An 18,730-nucleotide genomic window follows, 5' to 3' on the forward strand; every position below is an offset into this window, starting at 1 on the left:
AAGTAAGTTCGCACATACAAGGAATTTGCTCCGGTGTTGTTGGTGCATAAAAACAAACAAGAAAAACACTTCTATAAGAAGTAAAATAGAACAGTATCTGCAAGAACAAAACTATATTTGCTCTTAAACTGTAATGGAATGGGACAGTGTGCAAAAACAGCTGATTGGAGTTCAGATGTACAGTACAGTTCACGTGTGACCAAGCCCGTGTTTTATGGTAGTGGGAGAGGGAGGCAGAATAAGTGGGGGTCTCTGGCATTATTTATGAGGCCAGCTGTGGATGGAAAGAAGCTGTTTTTTGTGTGGTGAGGTTTTGGTTCTGATGGACCTCAGCCTCCTGTCAGAGGGAATGGTGACAAAAGGTTTGTGTTCTGGGTGGGAGGGATCAGCCTCAATCTTCCCTGCTCACCTCAGGGCCCTGGAGACATATAGGTCCATCAGTATGTCTTGCAAGAATAAGGTTGCAAAGAGCTCTCTCTTCTGTTGCAAAACATACTGATGGCATTGATTACAGAAGGATTTCTAAATGTCTGAATGTTCCAGTGAGTACTGTTGGGGCCTTAATCTGAAAGTGGAAAGAACATCATTTCACCATAAACCAGCCATGACCAGGTGCTCCTTGCAAGATGTTTGACAGAGGCATAAGAAGAATTATCAGAAGAGTTGTCCAAGAGCCAAGGACCACTTGTCGAGAGCAACAGAGCAATTGTTTTAAAGAAAACTAAGTAATGCACGCTCACCATGCAAGACTCCATTGATGAAGAAAAAGCATGTTGAAGCTGCACAACAATTTAACAATCCTGTGAAATTCTGGGAGAAGATAGTCTGGTCAGATGAGACCAAAACTGACCTTTTTGGATGCTGTAAAACATACCATGTTTGCAGGTCAAATGGCCCCAAAAACACCATAACAGTGAAGTTTGGAGGTGGAACATCGTGGTGCAGGGCTGTTTTTTCAGAATCCAGCACTGGCAAACTCCATGTAATTGAAAGAAGGACGAATGGATAAATATACTGAGACATTCTTGATAAGATCTGGTGCCATCTAACAAGATGTGGAAGATGAAATGAGGGTGGACATTTCAGTAAGACCACAATCCCAAACACACAGCAGAGAAAACTCTCCATTGGTTTCGGAGAATGAAAATAAAACCTTTGGAATGGTTCAGTCAATCACCTGACTTGAATCCAATAGGGGAAAAAAAAAAAAATTATGGAAAGAACAAAAGATCAGAGTTCATAAACGAGTTCCAAGGAACCTTCAAGATATGAAGACTGGGCCAAAAATCGCACTTGACCAATGCATGTGAGTAATTTCTCCATACAGGAGGCTTCATTACCAACAATGGCCGGTATACAAAGTATTAAATAAATTTTAGTAAGCGTGTTCAATATCTTTTCCTTGTCATTCCATTTTATTACACATAACTTAATTTCTGTACTTGTTTTGGTTTCTTTGTATGTGTGGATTACGTAGGCTGTTACAGAGATCTGGTGAAAATTTCATGTCGGTAGCACCTTTAGAAATATATTTACTGAGAAAAACAGTGACATGTTCAATAGTTATTTTACCTGCTGAATATTTTCATTCTCTCTTTCTCACACACACAAAAATAAAATGCATTTTTCCCCATTCTACTTAACTCATACTGTCAGTTGTTGCTGAGCAACATTATGTGATGAGAGTCAGAAGTAAATATCAGTTAAGTCTGCTACCGTCTTTATGAAAGAATCAGTCACTCACCTTCCAGCGGAATCCCTCCTGGCCCTGAAGTAAGTCAGCAACTTTGGCCTCAACAGTCTGTTCTGCAGCTTCATCATTCAGCTCCAGAACCAAGATCTGAAAATAAGACACACCGACCCATCAGACCCACCAAAAACCAGGAAACACACCGTCTTAGGGCCCAGTCACAGCAGGGTTACGACCTCCCTGACGCAGGTCCAAGACAAAATGTCGGGGGGGGGGGCACATTCTCAACTATAGCAGGGGAAAAAAGGGGGGGCGGGGTGTTGTATTGTTTCCGCACCTGCCCAGCGGTGCCTGCCACAGTCAGATAACCACTGTATTTACAAAGGTGGATCTTCTGAATGCCGAGTCTCGGGTCGTCGCTGTACGGGTCAAAACATCCAACCTGCAGGAACAAAAATATCGACCCAAAAACGAAAAATACTGATTAGCAGCTTTTCCACTTGGAGTTCAGGTGAGTTTAATTTGCTGATCCAGTCATGTGAGAACAGAAGTGATGAACTTACCTTTCTGAAAGGAGGCCACTCCCCCTCTATACCATGGTTCATGTTGTCGTTCGGGTCGGCGTCCGTGTGGAAAACTCTGGATGTGCTCAACTTGTACAGTGGATACAAACACACTCCTGATGCGTCCCAGAAACGCACCATGCCATCCTCGTGACTACGAGCAAAACATACAAAAATTAAAACGACATAATGTGAAAGAATCTTCAGACGTTTGGCTGAACTGACCCAGTGAGAAGCAGATCTCTCTGTGGAGGGTCTGGGGCCAGGTTCTGACCTCCTGTAATTGGCCACGGCTGCAGGGACAGACAGCAAATCAAAACTTATAAAAATCATGCAAACAGCAGCTAACAGACTTACTGGGGTGGCCGATAAAATACAAACAAAAACCAAGACACACACGATTACTGAACACTAAGTGTGCCATCATCAATGATAGCTCAAATAAGTTGCTCCACAGAGTACAGAAAGATCTGGGTTTATTTCCTGTCTGCAGGGGTTTCAGACAGTTTCAGAAAGTCTTTGACCACAAAGTTCTGGTGCTGCAACACAGGCTTTGTGCATGAATGAACACATGAACCACGGACGCCCGTGCACACGACCATCTATCTGCGAAAATCCCTCATCTGTAGTCGACACCTGAACTCGACTTTGATTGAGGCATGCACACTCATAAGTACAGATCTATTTCAGATCGCTCTGAATATTCCTGGAAATGTTGTTGCCACTCGTCTTGTGCGAGTCTCGATTTTGACAGATGAAATGGTGACAGTTTCCTGAACCTGAACACATTCGCGTCTGCTTAATTTCTGTTTTCACTTCACATGTCACAATCAAAAATAGATTTTAGGGGAAAAAATGTCCAGTTTTCCTTCCCCAGTTCTGGATGTGGTACTTTCTTTGTTGAAGAGGAGTTCTTTCTGTTAGAATTGGTGTTTACTGTAAATAAGATCAAAAAGTGGTGTCTAAATAATCTTGGACAGTCAAACGCCCAGTTTGGAAAGCACTGTTTGAAACTATAAGTCAGAGCAAGTAACAGTTTTTACACAGCTGAAGCTATAAGTTATCATTTCACTTTGTAGGATTTTTGTATGACAATAAAGTAGTGAGAAAAAAAAAAAAAAACTTCACCAAAATAGAACCCCATTCATGAAAATTTACACCTTGTCGTGAAGATTTTTGAGGAGAACCTCAACTACCAGCAAAATGTTTTCCAGCAGTATGTCTCCCAAAACAGTTCACACAGTGCTGTCAACATTTCACCTGGTACTTCAGACTAAAAGTGTATTTACACAAGAGTGTAAATGCTAAAATGACTCACAAGATGTACAAATAGTGGTAAAAAAATATATATATTTTTTACAGCAAGTTGTCATTTTTTTCAACTGCACAGTGTGAGGAAATAATCCAAAAAATAAACCCTTGATGAGTGCACTGACACTTGTTATTTTTAACATGGTAGACAATTTCCACAGTTATGCTTACTGACCCTAATAATCCATGCTGACCAATAAAATTGCACGGAAAACGCTATGCATGTCCCCATATGAACTGCCATAACTGCAGTGGAACAGCAGTCTCCAGCAAACCCAGACATCTGTAGACGTGTGGGAAATCCTCACGCTTCTCACTTCAAAACTAGCGGCTTTACCTTTTTTGAGTAGTGCATATTCTGCAGCTCTCCTGCAGAGGCAACCCTCTCCCAAAGTTTGAGGGGGATGGCCGAAACGTGGTGGGAGCAGGTGATGGCTGAGCTATGGAGCGGAACCAGGTAAGGCGTCTGGATGGGCGGCCAGCCGTCTGTCTGCAGGTCGATCACAACCAGCTCCTCCTCCACCAGCACCACCAGTGCACTGGGATCTCCTGCAGATGAGGAAAAAAGGTTTATAGGTCAGAAACTGTGTCAACTGGTCGCAGCTCCACTTTTCCATGAAGACTCTTGAAAACTCACTGAATGAACTGAGCTCAATCAAAGTAACTGCAGGTGTGATCAGGTGACCAGGCTGCTCTTTGTGGATGATGTCGTGATCTCTGCAGAACCAATGGATGCCCTGACTGTAGCACTTGAGAAGCTGAGCAAGACGTGGGATGTCTAGGTTTGAGATTGTCCTGGATCGAGGTGAAGACCAGGGCCTTCAATGACTTCCTGGTGGTCACTTATCTCAGCAGTGACATTCATGGCAATGGTGTTTGGCAATACCAGCATCTTTGCAGAAGGAGGACTGACCAGGTGCTTATAGCTGCACTGTTTATGAGACCTGGATTCTAACCAGTGACCAACTCAATTCCATTTATTTATATAGCGCCAAATAACAATATGTCACCCCAAGGCACTTCACAAGGGCTAAGGTCTAACCTCCCCCTGAGCAAGCATATAGGCAACAGTGGTCATGAAAATCTCCACTGAGAAGATGACAACCAGATATACCAGGTCCATGCAGTGGATCTTTGTATTCTACTTACCATGTGAGGAAACATCAGTTACAACACTACAGTCAACATGGCTCAGTTTCGTGAACATGACCTGCCACGCGAATGCCTCAGTACTGAGTAACCCAATAACTAGAAAATGCCAAGAACACATCCACATGTCACCAGGATGCAGCAGATAGATGGCTGCTTTTGGGAAGGTGGAATAAACCGGTGATCTGCCTGGAGGGTCACGATCAACTGGTCACGTTTTTGTATGATAGATGCGGCAACTAAATGGCACCAGCCCAGGCTCCCCGAGTATTTGTAAGGTGTACAGAAAAATCTCTCTGGCCTTCTCACTGAACACAGCACACAATCACAATGTCACAATTAAACCTCATCTTCACAGAGGTGGTTATGTGATTACAACCAACCACCCCCTACCCACCGGATGGGCAACTAAATGTTGTCAGCTCTTCATAATCAAGATGTAGATTCTGGATTTCTTCTCCTTCAGCTGATATCCAGAAAATGTAGAGGAGTGATCAGAAGTATCAACAGAAGAACTTTTGTGGTTTAGACTGAGATCTGGATTTTGAATAATTTCTTTACCAGGTGGTGAATTCTGTGACATTTTAATCATATCCACTATTCACGCTTCAAGATCTCTGCCACACAGGAACGTATATCACATGACAACTGAAATTTTGTGCAGATGCAGAGCAGGACATCAGAGGAGATCCATGCTTGAGAAATCCCTGTGGAGACAGGTGTCCTGCCAAAATTACAGCTACAGATTTGACGTAATAGTCAACAATTTAGATGTTAGCCATTTGGCTCTCATGACATCGCAGCAATCTAGCAATGCCATCCAAAAGGGGGAGGAAAAAAAAAAAAACAGGTTGATGAATCGTATTTCCATATCTGTGGTATGAGACCTCTCAAGCACAAATTCAGACAACTATGGATCTGTGAGGAACTCTCTTGTCTGGACAGCTTAATGAAACCAATGTAGTGTAAAAAACAGACTTACTCTGAACATGCAGCAGTGACATTAGCCTGAAAGCAAAATTCTAACAGGTCAGTATTGGAGCAGATTCTGGACAGATGATCGTCGAACTACAAAACATTTCCTCTGATTTATTATCTCTCATTTCTTCCACAGGTTGAATTACTTATGCTCACCTACTTATTGTGATAATACGAGAATTCTGACCACATTATTGGGCTCGTTTCCACAAACGTGATTCGTCTGCGGTTGCATGTGTCGGTTAGCATGCGTTTTCTTGCCTGTGTGTCGCGGTCCGTCTTTGATGACAAAGAAGTCAATAATTCTGGAGGTGAAATCCAGAGCCACGTGTGTTTTATTGTGGATGACAGTGATGCAGTGGCGGTCGCCGTAACTGGCCCGAGGCATCCCGCCGCTGAACAAGAGGAATGGAGGCCTGAGTGCACAAACAATAGGTAAGGTCAAGTTCTCTTCTGTTTGAACACAGATTAATGTGTAACACCTGGGAAATGAAGTCAAACATTACAACCACGTTCTCTGAGCGAGGGCAAATAAATGATGTCACAAATTAATCCGACTGCTGCGTGTGAAACACAAAGCGAAAAGCGAGACGGGGGTGAACTCTGGTCAAATCAACAGGTACACATTCAATTTCCGCTAACGTCATAGTGAGGTACAAACACTTAACTGGGAAACTTATTAGTTAACAGTTCTCGACACTGACTTACCCGTCTGCTGTTGGCAGCTGAATGATTTTAGAAATGGCTTTGCATGGAAAATGTCCTGCAACAAAAGAGTTTATTATCAGTCTTTATTAAAAGTATGTTGAGTATAAAGTACGTCAGGTGGTGTTCCTCACCGTAAGGAATGTCAGACTTCTCGTCCTCGTCATTTACATTGTTGCCTCCCACTGTCCATCGACAGTAGCTGCCGTCACTGTGTGAGCTGAGAATACAGCCTCCGTCCTCCAACCACCACACGCTCTCCAGTGGCTGTCAGACACAACGCAGAGTTAATGTTGTGCTTTTGCTGGCGTGTGTTTCTTAGTATCGGTGTTGTGTTAAGGTCTACCTGCGTAGCAGGGATGTGTTCCACTGCAGACTGCTTCTCCAGATCCCAGATGACCATGAGACCTCGTCCATAGCCAATCACAACCTGGTTTGGATTGACTGGGTTCTCCTGTAAGGCCTCCACATGTTCCAGATTCCGGCGGCCAATGTAGTCGTCCAGCACACTGGAGAACGGGGACAATTTTTATAATAACTCTTTATATTTGTACACACAGGCAGGATGAGGACATGTTCTTATAATGACGAGCTGTGGGAACTCAAACAAGCGGGAAAAACACAACTGTTAAACAGTTTGGAATAATTATTCTGTGGTTCTTTTGTTTACACAAATGTGTAAAAAAGGGGGGAGGCTGAACAGCTGCACTCTTGATTCCTCAGAGTGATTATAAACAAATTAATTTTAATTTTCCATAAGCAATAGTCAGCTCTAGCTGGGAAATTAAATATGGCCTGGTTACATTAGTACTACAATACTTCATTTCAAAAGAAACATTTCTGCATAAACAGATTTATTTTATTCTTATTTTTTTATTCTTTTTACAGAGTGGGGTTCGGCAATATAACTTAAAATTTGTATTATGATATTTTTCACTTTTTGGATGGGGACAACATGATCTCACAATAGGAGTGGGTTTACACTATATAACAATTTCTATTTATATAGCGCCAAATCACAACAGAGTTGCATCAAGGCACTTCAGACAAGCAAGGTCCAATCCTACCAACCCCCAGAGCAACAGTGGCAAGTAAAAACTCCCTCCGAGGAAGAAACCCCAAACAGAGCAGACTCAAAGGGGTGACCCTTTAATAACCTGGATGATATTTTAATTTTCAAACCTGGTCCTTCAAAGTTAAATTCTGGAAGAAAAACTTCGTGAATCAAAGATTTTTATAGCTTTTAATTAAAAAAAAAATCTTTGGGAATATTAATGCTTGCGCGCGCATACAGCGTAAAATTTTAGCAACAATTCGATGACTGTCGAGTTACATCTTCAGGTGAACCTGACTTTATAGCCAGCTACGTCTATAAGAGAAGTATTTAGAAAGTGTTTTGACTTGTGTGCGGTACTCAGCAGAACCCAGGGGCGACAGTGATGATCAGACAGATCACCTCGATCTCAGTGCGGATCAGAGCTGTGCTGAAATGACTCATTTCCAAACTGACTGTATTTTCTGGAGTATTATAAATCGCACCGTTTTTCTGCACTATCAGCTCTTTAATTTGGTATTTTTGTGCAATGTTCAAGTGTTTTTTATTATTGTAGTTTGCATTCATAGCATTTAGATTTATGGAAAAGCCTTATAATAGTTATTATTAACACATGATTTTTCAGCATCTAAGTCACACTGGAGTATAAGTAGCAGGACCTCCGAACAGTGATGCCAGTAATGCATTACTGTAATCTAACCACTTTTTTTAGTAACGAGTAATCTAACGTGTTAATCTTTCCAGATCAGTAATCAGATTAAAGTTACTTCTCCAAGTCACTGTGCGTTACTATTATTTTTACATTGTGGGTCGATAGCAGCATTAAACTTGGTCCGTGGGCAGGAGGTTGGGGTTCGACTGCACTGCCCACTTTAAGCGAGCTATGAGCTTTTCATCTGCGATTTTCTACAGCAGCTCGACTCGCCTTCACCTCTTAAAGCGGTGACAACAGCACACCTGCACTAAGCTTTACGAAAAACATTTTTAGGTTTTTTTCTCCTTTATTTAGAATTCTGAGCTGAGCCACTCCGCATCTGCTGCTAAAATCAGCTAATCCTCCGCGACACTATTTTCCACTCAAATGCACCTAAACTCTCTTTCTGAGGACCACATGATGTAAAAACGCAATAAAACTTTCTTACCTGTAAATCTGGTCATGTTTTCTGCATAAATAAATGTTATCCATTCTTTGTGATCAAATGCCAAAGCAGGGGCGAATCCAGAAGGAATGGGGCAAGGATGTGCCCCCCCTCCCCCACAACACCCCTAGATTAAAAGGTCCAGTTTTGAAGCCTTTTTTTTTTTTACTACAACTACTAATACTACTTATAATAATAATTTTGACAAGTAAAATGTTTAGAGAGAATTTAAATGTTAGAAAAATGTTAGAAAGAATTTAATTGCAGGTTTTACCTTTACAGTGCTGTCAACAGTTATATATGAGGTCAAGAAAGAGGTCTTTATTTTACTTTTTATAAAACAAGTATTTATTTTCATTGAAGTCAAGAAAGGGTGACTATAAAGTGAGTTTGGGCAAAACAGGTATTGTCATGTTGAGGTGGCAGAGGGTTGTTGTCAGCAGCTGGGGAAAGTAACTAAAAAAGTAACTAGAAACCTAACTTAGTTACTTTTACAATTGAGTAATCAGTAAAGTAACTAAGTCACTTTTTCAAGGAGTAATCAGTAATTGGATTACTTTTTCAAAGTAACTGTGGCAACACTGCCTCCCAAACTAGTTAAAAAGAAAAGGTGACATACTAAGGAAAATACGGTAATGGATATTTGGTGTTATTTTGGATTGGCAAAATAAAAAAAAATTTTAATTTTTTTTTCCCCCGAGGAAAAAAAAAAGAAAAGATTCATCACAGTGTTTCCTGGATTCCAATTCATACCATGGTGCACCATCACACTGGTGATGACTGACACCAGAGGAACGGCCACCACTACTACAGATGCCTTTTTCAAACAGTTTCAACAGTCAGTAGCCATACCAAAAAAAAAAGGAGGAGGAAAAAACATAAGTGTTTGTGCATTTCAAGACCTTGCAGGTACAGATTCAGACCAAAAGAAATGAGAGCACAATATGCTGAAAACACCCACCTGCTGGTGACCTGATCAAGACTGATGTTCCTCTCTTCCAGTTCTGTGAACCCGGGTACTTCCACCACAAAGACATGTCCTCCTTCTGTCCCCAACAGCAACAGCTCTCCTGACGAGTGGGCGAGCACTGCCGTTACTCTGGTCACACTCGGGGGGGCGCTAAGAGTAGTAAGTCAGTGGAGAACTGTGAGACGCCCTCTACGATAAGTATGAACCAATTGAGCAGTTGACTCATCTCAACCCATCAGCACCAAGGCAGTTGAGGAACTAAATTCTTAAATTAGCAGCCCAAAAAAAGTTCCTAAAATGCTCCTGTGAAGGAGGAGTGTGTTTTACCCGGGTGGTCCAGTCAGAGTGAAGCGGCCTATTTCCAGCAGTTCAGAAAGTCCCTTGTGGGCTTTTAAAGTCCACATGTGGAGGCTGTTGTCATCCAGCAAAGTCACCAGTTCAACCTAAACAGATCAAAACACAGTGGACATGTTTGAATTAGCCACATCTCTCAGATAAACACATGATGCTTCTTCAAACCTTTGAAATTTTGTAAGCAGAAGGTTGTGGCTTCACTGTACCTGGTGGGGCAGGAAGTGCACCTGTGTAACAGCAGCATTCTCTTCATGTAGACCCATGAACTCCACACCTGGAGCTCCATACCTGAACACTGGTCAAGGACATGCTGGATTGATGAGACACCCTGATATACTAAATACCATATTTGCTCATCAGAGGGCCCAGGGCCAAGCATCAGCCAAACCCCCCCCCCCCCCTTTTTTTTTTGAAGAAAGTTGGTTACACACCTGCCCTAAAAAGGCTTAACTTAGATAAGTGGTGTCCAAAGTATTCAATACTTCACTTATGAACTCAGCCCATCTGCTCAAAGTGTTGTTAAGTGAAATCACCTGCTGGAGTCAGTGGCTGCAAAGAAAACCTGCACCCTCTTGGCCCTTTCTGGAATACTTTGGACACCACTGATTTAGATAAATGCCACTGGAGTCATAAAGCAATATGTAGACCTGGGTTTCATGCTTGATCACACCTTCTGTCTGCATCCTTGGACAGGAAACGTCGCCTATATCATCCCAGTCCACCCAGATGTAAATGGGTTCCAACCTTAGCTGGGGAAGTGACATGCATCAGATTTGAGTCCCATCAAGCGGGACTCAGGTTCTCATCTGCTTCATGAAAGGGAAACCAGAAACAAGCACCGGTACCAATGGGTCTCAGGTAGTGTTGTAATACTTATTTTAACTGTTTTACCTTCTCAAAGACTAAGCCTTGTTTTGGACTAAGTCTTGATTGTCTAGACCAAACAAGTTGAGACCAAGACCAGACTCAAGTACTGCAACAACAGTGTCAGGACCTACAGTCCAAAAGGTGATTTTCACTCCAATTTACACTAATCTTGACACACACACACACACACACACGTCAATTGGTTCCAGAATTTCTCAGGTGAAGTCAAATTTGTAAGAGTTCAATCATTAGGGACAACCTTGTGTTTCTTTGTTGGCCTACTGCACCCAGGCCCTTTGTCAGATTTCTCTTAAACTTGGTGTGTACATGAAGGTGGACCCCAGAATTGCACGGTTCATTTTGACTAATGTATAGCTTATTGGGCTCAAGGAATTCAATTTTTACCCCAAGTGGTCAAAGCTTTGCACATATGCACATTGATTCCAGACTTGCTCTGGGAAGGTCAGAGAAATGTCAATCATTCCAAAACAGGTTAAGGTAACCGGGGTCAACATTCCAGCAGCCAATGAACTGGGCCAGTTTACCAGTAAATTCTACCATACATAAAGTGATCACAACTTTATTAATGCTGTGTTTACCCACTGCACTTAGCATCTTCATGCCCATGAGTACTTTACCAACTGAAATTACATTCAAATTAAAATTAAGTGGTCTCGGGAATTTTTTTTCATATTTTGTTGGCATTAATGGTCCCAAGCTTGATAACACAGATAACAGAGAGGGAACCAATCTAACAACAGGGAGGGGAAGGGGGAGAAGGAATTCAGTTTCTGACCCTGTTTGGCTTCCAACTCAAAATCCTCCACAGGCTAGTCTAAAGGAACCTGGTTGTAAAATTATTATTTAATCCTTATATTTATAATTATGGTAGTTTGTCCAATTACCTGCAGGACCTGAAAACAGATGGACTATTTATAAAAATAGCTGCAGTTTTTAAGCGGTTAAACCTGAAAGTATTAACTACAAGAACATCTGGATTCTTTTATAAACTCCATTGTGGTAGTGAACAGAAGCAAAAGCATTACTTCTTACATGTGGATTTGACTGTAACCTCAATGGCAGAAGATACAATAAATAAATAAATCCAGAATCCGCAGCCATCGCACAAACAATTAATTCTCAGGGTAATGGACTCCTCCCTTCAGTATTCCACAAAGTTTTATTCTGATCAACTAAAAAGAAGCTGCTTTTCATTTCACTCACACTTTCATTCATCTGGATCTTCACGTTTTAGCTGTAATCCAGAACAATCTCCTCCACTGTACTAATGAATCATCTTCATGGGGAGGTATCAAACCCGGTTTGTGTGTCTGAATGGGGAGAGTGAACTGACTGGCTCCGCGTCACCATCAATGAGCAGGATTGTGGGAACAGCGACACAGACACTACTGTCTGATGACACCGGTTGGTGCTGAACAACCAGCGTGGGAACGACATACCTGAAACCAGCACACATCTGAAGCACAGACGAGGATTTATCAACATCAGAGGCGTTTGTTAGCCTCCCTCAAGTTCAAACATGACACTCCAACACCTCTCTGTGAACGTTTTCAGGATACAGTTTGATGGCCCCGGAGCGAGTACCTATGGCAAGCAGGTGCAGAGACGGACTATATCCCAGAGCGCTGGGCTGGTGGGGGAACCCGTGCTCTACCGTCTGAAAGGAAACCATAGAGAGATGGGGGAGGGGTGGGTGAGACAGAACCATGACTGTAGAGACGATGACAGGACAGGATGAGGTAGAGAACATGGATTACACCTTGACAAGAAATGTCTGTCTCACGTCCACAGTCTCTCGGGCCTCTCAAGTCCACATCACTCGCGTAGTCGCTTGGACCCCCCGTGCGCCTCACGCCTGCCCCATCACTGCTGTCCCACGATCAGTTTATAGTTCTTGTGTCTGGACGACTATGACGGTCCCAGTGCTGCTTCTCGCATCTCTCACATCCATGTCACTTTCGCCCACGTGTGACAATTTCTGGGTTACCAATACAACAACTCCCAAAGACAAACAAGTATCTCTTTAATTAATCAGTAAATAACTGTCTCCTATTCTGATAATTGTTTTACAATCCAGAGGGGTTAAATACGGACATGGGTCTCATTGGGGTTCAGGTTCAATATCCTTATATTAATGTTACGTCAAATCTAATTATCCTTAAATTACAACAGAGCTATGTTAAATCTGGTCTCACCAATTTAATCTGAGTTGTGTCCAATACCCCTGTGGCCAAAATCCTAAAGCCTATGTACGAGGGCTGTCAATAAAGTAACGGTCCTTTTTATTTTTTTCAAAAACTATATGGATTTCATTCATATGTTTTTACGTCAGACATGCTTGAACCCTCGTGCACATGCGTGAGTTTTTCCACGCCTGTCGGTGACGTCATTCGCCTGTGAGCACTCCTTGTGGGAGGAGTCGTCCAGCCCCTCGTCGGAATTCCTTTGTCTGAGAAGTTGCTGAGAGACTGGCGCTTTGTTTGATCAAAAATTTTTCTAAACCTGTGAGACACATCGAAGTGGACACGGTTCGAAAAATTAAGCTGGTTTTCAGTGAAAATTTTAACGGCTGATGAGAGATTTTGAGGTGATTCTGTCGCTTTAAGGACTTTTCACAGTGCGAGACGTCGCGCAGCGCTCTCAGGCGGCGTCATCAGCCTGTTCAAGCTGAAAACCTCCACATTTCAGGCTCTATTGATCCAGGACGTCGTGAGAGAACAGAGAAGTTTCAGAAGAAGTTGGTTTCAGCATTTTATCCGGATATTCCAGTTAAAGGAGATTTTTTTAATGAAAGACGTGCGGACGGATCCGCGCGTCGGGACGCAGCCGACGCGGTGCGGCGGCACAGGAAAAACACCTCCGTGTTGATAACCATTTGTAAAATCCAGGCGGCTTTTGATGGCTTTCAGTGGAGTGAGTATATGAGAAATTGTTTAACAGGCAGGACATGTTCCAACTTGTCCTTAAGGCTTTCAACAGAGGTGTTTTTCCTGTGGCGGAGCGTCGCGGCGGCTGCGTCCCGACGCGCGGACCCGTCCGCACGTCTTTCATTAAAAAAATCTCCTTTAACAGTGGAATATCCGGATAAAATGCTGAAACTGACTTCTTCTGAAACTTCTCTGTTCTCTCACGACGTCCTGGATCAATAGAGCCTGAAATGTGGAGGTTTTCAGCTTGAACAGGCTGATGACGCCGCCTGAGAGCGCTGCACGACGTCTCGCACCGTGAAAAGTCCTTAAAGCGACAGTCTCACCTCAAAATCTCTCATCAGCCGTTAAAATTTTCACTGAAAACCAGCTTAATTTTTCGAACCGTGTCCACTTCAATGTGTCTCACAGGTTTAGAAAAAATTTTGATCAAACAAAGCGCCAGTCTCTCAGCAACTTCTCAGACAAAGGAATTCCGACGAGGGGCTGGACGACTCCTCCCACAAGGAGTGCTCACAGGCGAATGACGTCACCGACAGGCGTGGAAAAACTTACGCATGCGCACGAGGGTTCAAGCATGTCTGACGTAAAAACATATGAATGAAATCCATATAGTTTTTGAAAAAAATAAAAAGGACCGTTACTTTATTGACAGCCCTCGTATATCAGGTCAGATGTAATAATCTTGGTCCATTTCAGGTCAGGTCTAATATTCATGGGTCTAAATCTGAGAGTCTATTTCATATAGAGTCCTGTTATCCCCAAACAACTTTCGGGTCTTTATTACTAAATGTCTTTGCGTTTGGTCAGATTGGGTTGAGTTATCTTTGGGAGCCTTTTCAGTCTAATAATCTTGAGCCCATTTTGGGTTATATCCAAAATCATTGGGAGTTTGGGTTACTAGCTTCATATCCTTTTTGGCTTTGGTATTTGTAAGTTGATTTATGCTCGGCGAGTGTGCACGGAAATGTAGACCCCTTTTCTGAGCAGGACTTTCTTGCCCAGGCCTGTGTGTCCTCTCGGACTTACCTTGTTGAACTGGAAGAGGTCATGTCGGAGTCTGTCTCTGTGGGAATCATGGCCATGTCTCTTGAACCTCTTCATTGCGTCTCAGCACCAGAGTGGAGCCTTCAGGCCCACAAAGCGCACGCTGCATCCAAGAGAGAGATAAGAGAAGTATGACGTCATTAAAGTATTAACCTTTGATACAAATATTTGTTGAAATAAGCACGTTTGTCACTGCATGTCAAATGTAAAGCCTAGAATTCTTCTCTCTTCTTTTTAAATTACAATGGCCAACACGATTTTTCCTGCATGGAGTATTTCAACGGATTTTGGGTAATTTGGAGGCGCTAAATCCATGTCTGGTGTTAGTTTTTGCCAATCGCATCACATTTGTTAGATGTGAAAACCTATTTCTCATATGAAAACATATTTCTCGTATCAAGCACTGAAGCAAACACTACAATCTTGCACACCACTTTGGCATCATAAACGAAATTATGGCTCTTGTTCACATTTGGCGAACCTGGGTTCGCCAAACTATGCTTTTGAAGCTGCTTTTGTGCATGATTAGTTGTGCGTGAATGAGCAACCTTTGTGTAATCTATCAATAAGGAACATGCAGATTGCAAAAAAAAAAAAAAACGTGATGTGATAGAGGAAATTTGAGCTCAGATTCAGAACCATAAATTACCCTAAAATCAGTTCTCAAAGTACATGCAAGAAAAAAAAGAAAAAAGAAAATGTTAACCAGTGTTATCTTTGTGTTCCACTCCACTATGATATGTGATTGCTGCAGCCACAGGAAAGTTACAGTTTTGTCTCCAACGTCTTGGTGGCTTCTCTTGCTTGCTTTCATTCATGCATGCTATCAGTTTTTGTGGACAGCTTACTCTGGACACATTTACTACACCGCATCACTTTTTACTTTTCTGTGATCAAATTTATATTATTTTATAGCAAAAATGTGGGAATACATAATCAGAAATGTATGCACAAAATAAATAAATAAAACCTGAAAATATACAAACTGTGCAACCCGTAGAAAATACCACAAGTGGGGTCTGAATAGACAGAAAGGAGGGGAAAAAAAAAAAAAAGAAGTCACCCCAGAGACACCTCATCTGTCCCAACCCCCAGATCCACACCAATATCTGCATTCTAATCCAATTACATTTTTTCCACAAACCTGATTGGTTCATCGTGTGAGATTTCAGATCATAATAAATATTGCGTGGACGGTGGCAAAATATTAAAACTGTTTCACATTCGATGTGTTACTCTGCTCCCTGACCGCATTCCTGCGCAGGTGTCATCAATGACAACCACACCCTTTCACAACAATTTGCCGACTGAATGACTTACAGAAAAAATAAACCGTGCAAACGATGGAAATGGATTAGAATGGGAATAATCCTGTTGTGTCTGATGATTTGTGGCCATTCATGCTGGATTACGGCTGCAAGTATTAATTTTACTGGTAAAACTCCTTTTTAAAAAACCTGCAACCATAAAATCCAGCATGAATGTCCATAAATCAGACACAACAGGGTTATTGCATAATTATCACTTTTTGAAAATCATTTTTCCTGAAGTCAAACAGATATGCAATACTTGAAATCAGCTTTAGACCTTCTATGTGCCAACTTGTCAATAAAATATTTACAGAATAATGCATACACAGACACGAAACAGTAGCAACCAACTGTTCAACTGTTTTTTCCCCCAAAATGGAAGACCACACATCCTAAAAAAAGTAAACTGGTGCAATTCTGACACATCTCATAAAATCAGATGTAATGACTGAAATTAAAGCTGACAGTTTGTACTATGGGTGCTTATTTGGGTTTGAGCACAAAATAATCCAACATTAAGTGGAACCAACTGCATCTCGTTAAAGTTATTAGTGTTAACGGTTCATACAAATGCAATGGATTCTAAACCTGTCAATTCACAGGTAGAGATTCCATAATAACTCATGCAGTCAAGGGAGGAAAAAAGAAAAGGAAAAAAAAAAAATTCCTAAAGAACTTCAGCTCTGGGATCCATATCATCTAAGAAATTACTAAAGTGCAGTCATGTGGAGGGAAAGCCGGACCTCCCGGTTCTGCTTGGGCCCTCTGTGCTCGCACAGCGGCACTTAGAATGTGATGGAGAGCAGTAGAGGACCAGAAAAACTCTATACACTCAGACATGTGACCCCACAGTGTCACAGGTCCGTGACAAAGCCGAGCTGTGACTCAGGATTTTCCATCTGATGCAGCGTGTTTGTCTCGGTCCAAATACAGACGTGGTCCTTGCTGACACATCAGCAGTGCCGGCCTGACTCACTGTGGCTCACAAACCTCAAATAAAATCAGACGGCCAGCTCGCAGCACCTCAAACAGCCGAAACTTATTCATCCATCCATTCATTTAGTCAGTAACTGTCAGAAAATAAAAACACCCAATTCCCCTAAACAAAGGCAAAAATATTCAGTCCCAAAATCAAACATTCAACTTACAATCAAATTACAAGATACGAAAATCCTCATATATGAGCAGCTGGTTAAATTTTCAATTTTTTAATTTCCTTTTTAAAATCAAAGTGTAATATGATTTTCTGTTACTGACTCAAGAAACAGCATTGTTTTAGGCCCAGTACTATAATTAAGAATGCAAAGACTCGACAATTCTTTTGATTTTCTAGAATTATACAATTGTGAATAAATGGATGAACAAGTCCTATAGTGACCTCACAGCCTCTAGGACGGCGATAATAGAGAAATGGCAGAATATGTGAAGAGAAGTAATGGCAGCCTAAACTCGGGCTCAGCAGTCCTGCATCATTAATGATGAAATATCCGAATTGTCAAATTGTCCAACCTTTCATTAGAGATTCCAAAAGCTTAAACATGTATTTGGTAACTATAAACTAGGGCTGCCACAAACAATTATTTTGATAGTCGACTAGTCAACAATTATTTTTGCGATTAGTCGACTAGTCGGATCATGCGTAATTTCCTAAATTAAGGCCTGCAGCATTTTCCGAGAAATGTCAGGGGAAGAAAACATGAACATTTCCAAATGAGTGACTGTTTCTTAGACTTTATTTACAGCAATTATTCAGAAATACAAACAGCGTGGTATTTTATAGTAAATCTGTGTCAAGTAGGCAGTTCTCAAAAACTAAATGTCCATGCTGGAAGGAGACAATGAGGGAAGCCACCAAGACACAACTCTGGAAGAATGTTTGACTTCTGTGAGTGGAGAAACTGGGAATAGTGCAACATTTTTATTTTCATCTTCATTTTACATATAGTCCTAACTTTTTCCTGATTTGTGGTTGTTTCTTTTGCATTTCTGAAATTACAGAACTGCTATAAAGAAAAGTGTGAACATTTTTTTGTGTTTTAAAACTTTGTGGAGCAAATGCAAACACCAACTCCTATAAAGAAAAAAAAAATACACAGATGTGCAGGAAAACTGACAAACTGAACAGAACAATGCGCGCGCGCGCACGCACGCACACACACACACACACACACACACACACACACACACACACACACACCCCCGACAGCTCCGTCGGTAAACTGCGCATTTTAAACGGCTTTCAACAAGGCGGCCACTGTTTTAATCAGCCATCTTTCCCAAAATTTGAACGTCCAAATGACGGCAGGACAGCTCGCTGCATAAAACTATGAACTGAGAGAAAAAGACTTAAATAACATATACGACTCGTCGACTAATAAGTTAGCTGTCAACGGTTCCAATAGTCGACGTAGTCGTGACTAGTCGACTAGTTGTGGCAGCCCTACTATAAACATAACAAAAACCCCAACATCAAACACCCAGTTATCGCCCCTTGAAAGCATCAGACCTGAATTATTTCCCTTCATGCACATCTTCATATTGTGTAGTTTCACTGGAAAGGCAGATTTCTATATCCCAAAAAATAATACACACTTATTCCAACTGAAGGATCGCTGGGGCTGGAGCTTATGCCAGCAATCATTAGG

General features: G+C 41.8%; 1 protein-coding gene across 4 annotated transcripts in view; it reads right to left on the minus strand.

The window, feature by feature from the left end:
• Positions 1 to 18,730, minus strand: part of llgl2 (LLGL scribble cell polarity complex component 2) — a 45,585-nt gene that overhangs the window by 16,648 nt on the left and 10,207 nt on the right. For all 4 annotated transcript variants that reach the window (XM_034193383.1, XM_034193384.1, XM_034193385.1 and 1 more), the window contains exons 2-15: positions 14,758 to 14,878; positions 12,361 to 12,458; positions 10,120 to 10,201; positions 9,887 to 10,002; positions 9,551 to 9,709; positions 6,743 to 6,905; positions 6,531 to 6,663; positions 6,400 to 6,454; positions 5,953 to 6,107; positions 3,902 to 4,113; positions 2,479 to 2,546; positions 2,254 to 2,407; positions 2,028 to 2,132; positions 1,745 to 1,840 (exon numbers count right to left, since the gene is read on the minus strand). In XM_034193383.1, coding sequence (XP_034049274.1) covers positions 1,745 to 1,840; positions 2,028 to 2,132; positions 2,254 to 2,407; positions 2,479 to 2,546; positions 3,902 to 4,113; positions 5,953 to 6,107; positions 6,400 to 6,454; positions 6,531 to 6,663; positions 6,743 to 6,905; positions 9,551 to 9,709; positions 9,887 to 10,002; positions 10,120 to 10,201; positions 12,361 to 12,458; positions 14,758 to 14,832 — 1,671 coding nt within the window. In that variant the 5' untranslated portion in view covers positions 14,833 to 14,878. The remainder of the gene's footprint in view (positions 1 to 1,744; positions 1,841 to 2,027; positions 2,133 to 2,253; positions 2,408 to 2,478; positions 2,547 to 3,901; positions 4,114 to 5,952; positions 6,108 to 6,399; positions 6,455 to 6,530; positions 6,664 to 6,742; positions 6,906 to 9,550; positions 9,710 to 9,886; positions 10,003 to 10,119; positions 10,202 to 12,360; positions 12,459 to 14,757; positions 14,879 to 18,730) is intronic.

The sequence above is a fragment of the Thalassophryne amazonica genome, chromosome 18, assembly GCF_902500255.1.
Source record: "Thalassophryne amazonica chromosome 18, fThaAma1.1, whole genome shotgun sequence".
NCBI lineage: Eukaryota > Metazoa > Chordata > Actinopteri > Batrachoidiformes > Batrachoididae > Thalassophryne > Thalassophryne amazonica.